At 35.2% G+C, this 7,461-nt stretch overlaps 1 protein-coding gene across 2 annotated transcripts in view; it reads left to right on the forward strand.

Moving 5' to 3' along the window:
- The window catches only part of LOC107669386 (phosphofurin acidic cluster sorting protein 1-like), a 26,507-nt gene that overhangs the window by 6,709 nt on the left and 12,337 nt on the right, over positions 1–7,461 (forward strand). For both annotated transcript variants that reach the window (XM_016461588.1, XM_016461589.1), the window contains exons 2-6: positions 3,005–3,092; positions 3,185–3,274; positions 3,471–3,596; positions 4,363–4,507; positions 4,689–4,780. In XM_016461588.1, coding sequence (XP_016317074.1) covers positions 3,005–3,092; positions 3,185–3,274; positions 3,471–3,596; positions 4,363–4,507; positions 4,689–4,780 — 541 coding nt within the window. The remainder of the gene's footprint in view (positions 1–3,004; positions 3,093–3,184; positions 3,275–3,470; positions 3,597–4,362; positions 4,508–4,688; positions 4,781–7,461) is intronic.

Raw genomic sequence — 7,461 nt, forward strand, 5'->3', positions numbered from 1 at the left:
GAATTCTGTATGATTTATAAGCTTGTTTCCTCATGGGGACCTCAAAAATGTCCCCACAAGGTCAAAATTTATTAGTATTACTATCCTTGTGGGGACATTTGGTCCCCATGACGTGATAAATACCAGGTACACACACACACACACACACACACTATATATACTTAGCTATCTATCTATCTATCTATCTGGGTTGTTTAAATCATTAAACATTTCTTTGCCCTACATGGACCTGTTGTTATAAAAGCTGCAGTGTTATTAGATGTTTTAAATTTTTGAGCCAAATCTCAAAATCGTCCTATGGTGTGACTGTCTCAAGCATGGCTCAGTAAATTACAACTTTTATAAATTAAAAAGAAAAACATACAAATGTTAATAAATACCTCCGGCATAATTGTACAAATGTCTATTTTAGTAAATGGCAATCATTTTTTCATCTATATATTTTTGAAAGCGTAGGAACTTGATATATTTTGTCTCTGAAAACCATGTCCTATGGTGTGACACCATATCCTGATTTTAAATCAGCCAATTCCAGAACAAAATTACATTAGTTGAAGGACCCCATTCATGATTGTTACTGAAGCCCCCTGTGAAGCCCATGACATGTGCACATGGTCAATTTCTGTCTCAGAATTGTTCAAATATTTAACTTTTTTGGAACCACTACAAAAGTGATACATTTTGTTGTCCTTTGGTGTGACAGCCTTAAATTATATTTTTTAATTAAAAACTGCATGTTAAACTACATAATCATGGAAAAATATGCAAATGTGTCTTGCTATGACACATGGCTAATGACAGGTTAGCTTGGAATAGCAAGGTCATTAATTGACTTCATTAATTGACAGATTCATTAATTGAATCGGTGTGACAGAAAATGTCCTCCGGTGTGACGCCTGTACTGTCACACCATAGGACAAAGATGTCACACTAGAGGACAAGGTCTCTTTAAAAAGCATTTTAAATAATTAAATAAGATTTGTTTTACTCCTTTTTTTTAATTATTTTTTGATCATTTCCAGTGTTCTTAAATGCAATAATTACATTAATTAAACTATTTTCTGATGTTTTTGCAGAAAACCTGTACTGTTATAAAGTATATAATGTCCTTTATATATATGTCCTGTTTTTGAAACAGAAAGAATTGAGGGAGAGAAATTACTGGAAGAGAGAGGACATGGAAATATAGACAGAAAATTAACAGGGATCCACGCAGAAGGGAGGAGATCCTAAGAGAATGATGCAGAAAGTAAATAGATTCTAAATGATGCCTTAAAAAGAGTAGCCATATAGTTTTAAAAAATTAATTCACATCTTAATGAATATAGTTTGAATATCAATCATATTTAGCTGTGCCACACATGTAGCAGGGGGGCTAGAAAGGTTTCAGTAACATACTGATTGACTAAGAGACTGACTTTTGTTGATATAAATTATTTTTTGTTTTGTTTAAAAAACATGTTGAGATTGTTTGTATCAAAATTAAACTTTTCTCCTTTGACATGTTCAAAATTAAATAGAAATAATTTAATAACTACCATTTCTGTCCTTTAGTGTGACGTAATGTCCTATGGTGTGACACATAAAAGAACCACAGATTTGTTTTTATCTCAAAATATCTTAAAAAAAAAAAAACAGTTGAGTATTGTAATGGGGGGATATAAATATCACTCATCTTAAAATTTTATCATTTTCAGCAGTTTTGAACAGATGACAGCAAAGTTTGTCTTGTTGTCAAAGTTTGTCCTGAAATTGTCCAACAAGTCATGGGGAAAATTATATTAATTATAATTTCATATTAAATAAATAACACTATATCAAAATAAGCATCTAACAATGAAGATAAATCTCTCTTATGCTATTTATATATTAAGAGTTTTTTTTTCTTAATTTTTGCTATGTCACACCATAGGACAAATTTATGGTACAGTTCAGTGAAAATGTTAAAAAAAACAATGAAAGAATTGACGAAGTTAGTATTAACTTTTAGTATTAGTATTACTTCCTTTTATAGTCTTCATATTGTGGCTTAGATATACATGTGTATTTAATTAATTAAAAATTCATGACAGTGTTCCTGTCATTGTGTAAATCTACAACCTGTCACAAAAACTAAATGAGCCCAGCGCTTGAGTGCTGTGTCACTGAGAGATTTATCCTTGAAATCTAATATCACCAATGCAGTGTTCTTGACTTCAGGCCAAAAACATCTCGGCACACCTTCTGGAGATGTATCAGAGGACAACCCAGATTTTGGGACATTACATTCTTTGTCTGTTACCAGTTTACATCCAATGTCCTATCTTATGTGCAGTGGAGAGATGTATTTATAAATGGTTTTCATTTCAGGATCTCTTGGTAGCTGTCCTTAGATTGCTAGCTGGATGTTGAAGCTGTAGTCATGTTTGTTTTCTGTACATGTAGCCTATTTTATAGATGGATAGTTTAGTGCAAAAATGAACAATCTGTCATTTACTCACCCTCATGTCGATCCAAACACCTGTGCTGGTTGTTTTCTGTGAAGTTCTGTGAAGAATTTAAGGAAGCAGCTTTTCCATATGATGACCGTTCACAATGTCAAGCTCCAAAAAGGACAAAAATGCACAAAAGGGCATTTTTTTCAAGTTCGACAGACAGAGGCTAAAAGAACCGTGTGTAAATTATTTTTAAAAATCTCATTTTGTGTTCCACAGCAAAAAAATAATAAAAATTGCATACGGGTTTGGCACAACATGAGGGCCATTAAATATCAATCCCTTGAAATATATGAGGCACATTTCAATGTGTAATTGTGTCTGACAGTGACATATATTAAAAACCATCATCGCATCACAGTACGAAAAGGTCGCAATTGTTGTGTGGAATTGTAGGTGAAATGTCAGCCAAAATGTCAACTCTGAGGGAAAACTTGATAAGCCGGCTTGGGGACAGATTATTCATTCAGCTACCATAGCAACTTGTCCTCGGAGCAACTTGAGCATCTCTCTCTTGTTTTCTTTTGCAGACTTCTCAGTCTAACTCTTAAAAAATTAGTGATTTTGAAGGAGCTGGACCGAGATCTCACTTCGGTGGTCATTGCAGTTAAACTTCAGGTAAAAATTGTTTTACTGGTTTGCATCACTCAACTATAAGTCTTGTGCTTAATCTGTGTTTAGGTGATTAATGAACGTAAATGTCTTTTTAGGGCTCAAAACGCATTTTGCGGACAAATGAAATCATGCTGTCTTCTGCAGGCCTTACTGAGACTGATCTTCAGCTGACCTTCTCTCTTCAGGTTAGCTGTGTTTGAGTGCGTTTTGGATGAGATTAGTACTAAATTGAAATATGCAGTGATAATATTACGGTATTATGGTTTTGTTATGATGAAACTTACTGGAAGTCCCTAAGTGACACTTCCCCTTTGTTATAATAAATTAGATCTGGTTAATGTTACATTCTACAGTACTTTATCCCTTCCATTTTGTCTTCAGTACCCACACTTTTTGAAGAGAGATGCCAACAAGCTTCAGATTATGCTCCAGAGACGCAAGAGGTACAAGAATCGCACTATATTGGGCTATAAGACCCTCGCGCTAGGGATGATAAATATGGCTGAGGTGAGGAACTGCAAAACCCTACAAATCCAGTTCAGCTGCATTTTTGTGATTCTAGACTGCTTGTGTAAAGTAAAATAATAACCCACGTTTTAGCACAGGTTTGAAAATGTTTTTAAAATGTCATAAAATACATGGAAGGCTGTTGTAGGAGGGGGAATAGAACAACTTTCTATGCTTCTATCAGTTTTATTAGTTAACAGTACTGAAACTTCTCACAGATGCACCAAAAATCCACACAGGTCATTTTTTATCTGTAATTTAAAGCCCAAATAAATGGGAAGACATTTGCATTTGTGCTATGATTCAGTACATGATTAACTGTTGAAAGCAGATCCACATCATATCACATTATTGTTATTTATTTCAAGCCATGAAGAAAAAATTTAATTCTCTAAAGGTGCGTCTGTCAACACAAAAGATGATGTTTTGAAGAATGTTGGTTGCCAAACCGTTTCGGGTCTCAATGACTTGCATGCTCTTTTTTTTTTTTTTGTCCATATAATGGAAGTCAGTGGTCAATGTTTGGTTATCAACATTCTTCAAAATATCTTCTTTTCTGTTACATAGAATAAAAGAAATGTATGCATAACATGAGGGTGAGTAAATTATTTCAGAATGTTTATTTTTGGGTCGACTAGCTAATCTAAGATTTTTTATTTTTTTTTTGTATTTTGCATTGTAATAATTCAGCATGTGTGTTTTGTAGTCGGTTCTAATCCCCTTGTCTTTCAGTTTACTTCATGGCTTCAGTTCTCTCTGTCTGTAGGTGATGCAGCACCCTACAGAAGGTGCTCAGGTGTTGGGCTTGCACACGACAGTGAAGGACACACCAGTGCCCGTTGCCGAGATCAGGGTCTATTCTCTCTCTAGTCAACCCATCGACCCAGAGGGACCAAAGGCCAAGCTATCCGGTGAGACTTGCACACTTTGATATATATTTCAGTTTAAACCAGCTAATGAGAAAATACAAAAAGAGGTCAAGGCTGCTTTTTTTTTTTTGCATTTTTGAGAACACTTTTGGTAAGTTCTTTAGCAAGGCCTGCTCTGGTTTAGTCACTTGCATGATTCCTGTTTTCTTCCTTTCTTCTTCAGATCGTTCACCAGACATCGATAATTACTCTGAGGAGGAAGAAGAAAGCTATTCGTCAGAGCAGGATGGCAGTGATGACCCTCTGCAGGGGCAGGTAAAGCCTGTGAGACTGAAGTGATTGATTTTGATATTCAGCCATCTTGCCTATTTCCTGTTTAGTGAATTAGAACAGTGAACATAGACTGTAATGAATCAGTCAGATGACTGAAGAAATGCACTACATGGATTTTCTAAAGCAAAAATATTATCAGATAAGAAGTGTAAGAACTGTGCAGTGTTGGAGTAACTAGTTACATGTAACGGAATTACGTAATTTAATTACAAAATAAATGTAATTGTAATCAGCACTCTAAAAAAGAGAAACACACAGACGCGCACACATGCACTTTCATCTTTCTCTCTCTCTCGAATTGGCAGTATTTGAGAAAAGGGTTTAGAGATTTATAATTATTGGGGGTACTAGCCCTCCTCAATGTCCCCTGATCAGACATGAAAATATGTTGTAGGACTATCGTGCAGTCTGTAATGATATGACGTTAGCAAACTTTAGCGATTTTTTGCAAACATTTCTTTGAGTAACATGACTGTAAATATGAACTCACAATTGAATGTAACATAAAACAAATGATTACTTTTCGTTAAAATCTTTATTAATGCCAAAAATGCTTACATTTATGTGTCTTTTTGTTCGCTCAGGCAGCCATGTTGCTGCTGAAGCCGGTTTATGCTGAGAAAATTCATACCCCTTCATTTGAAGTGTCCCATACTCAGAATTTGTGCTCTGCATTTAACCCATCCAAGTGTACACAGCAGTGAACACACACACCGTAAACACACACACCAACAAAGTTGGGGGTTTGGTGCCTTGCTCAAGGGTCTCACCTCAGTCATGGTATTGAAGGTGGAAGAGAGTCCTGGTATTCACGCCAAAATCAAAATGGCTTTATAATTGAGACTGTTTAGGTTTTTGGGGGATTAAACAAAAGGAGTGCATTTTTATCATTGTAGGGCGGTTGTGTCCACACACTGCTAAGACACATTTATATGCAAATGAAGATATTTTGCATCCAATGTCTCCTTTAAAATGAAAATATTATAATCTTAATTCAAGTGATGAAGGATTTCGAAAGTCTGACAGTTATCAGCGTTGAGCACATATTGTAACTTTAACCCTGCCTGGTTTACATGTTTGAAAATGATTAACAGTTGAAAACATTAGAAATTTAGGAAAGTAATCAAAAAGTAATTAAATGTAATCAGTTACATTACTTTAATAAAGTAATTGAAAAGTTACACTACTTATTACATTTTAAGTAGGGTAACTTGTAATCTGTAACCTATTACATTTCCAAAGTAACCTTCCCAACACTGGAACTGTGGCATGAAAAGACCCTCTGGCAGAGAGAGGAAAGAAATTTAAAGAAATGCAGGGAGCCAAAATGGGTGATTTAATTGATTAGTTCATCCAGAAACAAAAATTGTCACCATTTACTCATCCTCATGCAGTTTCAAACCTGTTTGACTTTTTCTTCCTTGGAACACAAAAAAAGAGGTGTTTTGAAGACTCCATGTAACATCAAAGATGTAGATTAGTTTGTTTTTTCATAGTAACAGATTTAATGAAATTTAGCATTACATCACTTGCCAGTGGATCCTCTGCAGTGAATGGCTGTCGTCAAAATTAGTTCAAACAGCTGATTAAAACAACATAACCCACATGTAATCGAATCCATGAATCCAGTTCATCATCTTGTGAAGCCATGTATTTGTAATAAACAAATCCATCATTAAAGCATTTTAACTTCAAACCATTGCTTCTGGTTCCATAGACCATAATAACACTTTCTCCAGTGAAGAAGTCCATCCCCTGTTGTCCTTTCACATCAAGATCCACCATCATATTTGTTTAGAACCGTTTTGGACCGTTTTCTCTTGTACAGTGCTTGATCTGTACATATTTCTCTCCTGAATCAGACAAGACAACTTTTGGAAACACTTTACTTGAAGGGGTGTGCATAAGACTGACATGACACCTTCATAATCATGACATGACACATGTCATGAATATGAAGGAGGTTTTATGCATGTTTATGACAACTGTCATTAAGTGTCATTCGCTCAGTTATGTCATTTTTAATGCAAATATGACATTATTTGACCTAACCCTAACCTACCCCTACCCTTACCCCTAACCATAGCCCATAACAAAGACATCTCAAACAATGTCATCTTTGCATTAAAAATTACATAACTGAGCGAATGACACTTAATGACAGTTGTCATAAACTTGCATAAAAAACCTTCATATTCATGACATGCGTCATGTCATGATTATGTATGTGTCATGTCATGATTATGAAGGTGTCATGTCAGTCTTATGTTCCCCCCTTCAAGTAAAGTGTAACCGAAAAATCCAATATAGCTGATGATATGGCCAAATACTGAACAAGTCAACTAACTTGAATTATACTTGACTGCATTTGGTCCTCACAAAGACACAAATGATACATAGATGAGTCAATTTTGTTCTGAGGGTCCTTGAGGATGGTTCTGAATTGGGCTGGGGGCCGGTACCCCAAAAGGTTGAGATTCACTGATCTAGGTTAAATGTTTAACTTAATACTGTGAAATGCATGAAGTGTTTTATGTCTGTTTATTTTAGGCAAGTCGTGTTGGTTTAAGAATGCTCAACTGATTAAACATAATGCTCAACTCACTGTCTGCCGCTGCCGCTTGGTCGTTCCTTTAAAAAACAAAAACTTGAATTTAACAAAC

Source organism: Sinocyclocheilus anshuiensis, unplaced genomic scaffold (genome assembly GCF_001515605.1).
Source record: "Sinocyclocheilus anshuiensis isolate Anshui unplaced genomic scaffold, SAMN03320099.WGS_v1.1 scaffold180, whole genome shotgun sequence".
In the NCBI taxonomy this organism is placed as follows: Eukaryota; Metazoa; Chordata; class Actinopteri; order Cypriniformes; family Cyprinidae; genus Sinocyclocheilus; species Sinocyclocheilus anshuiensis.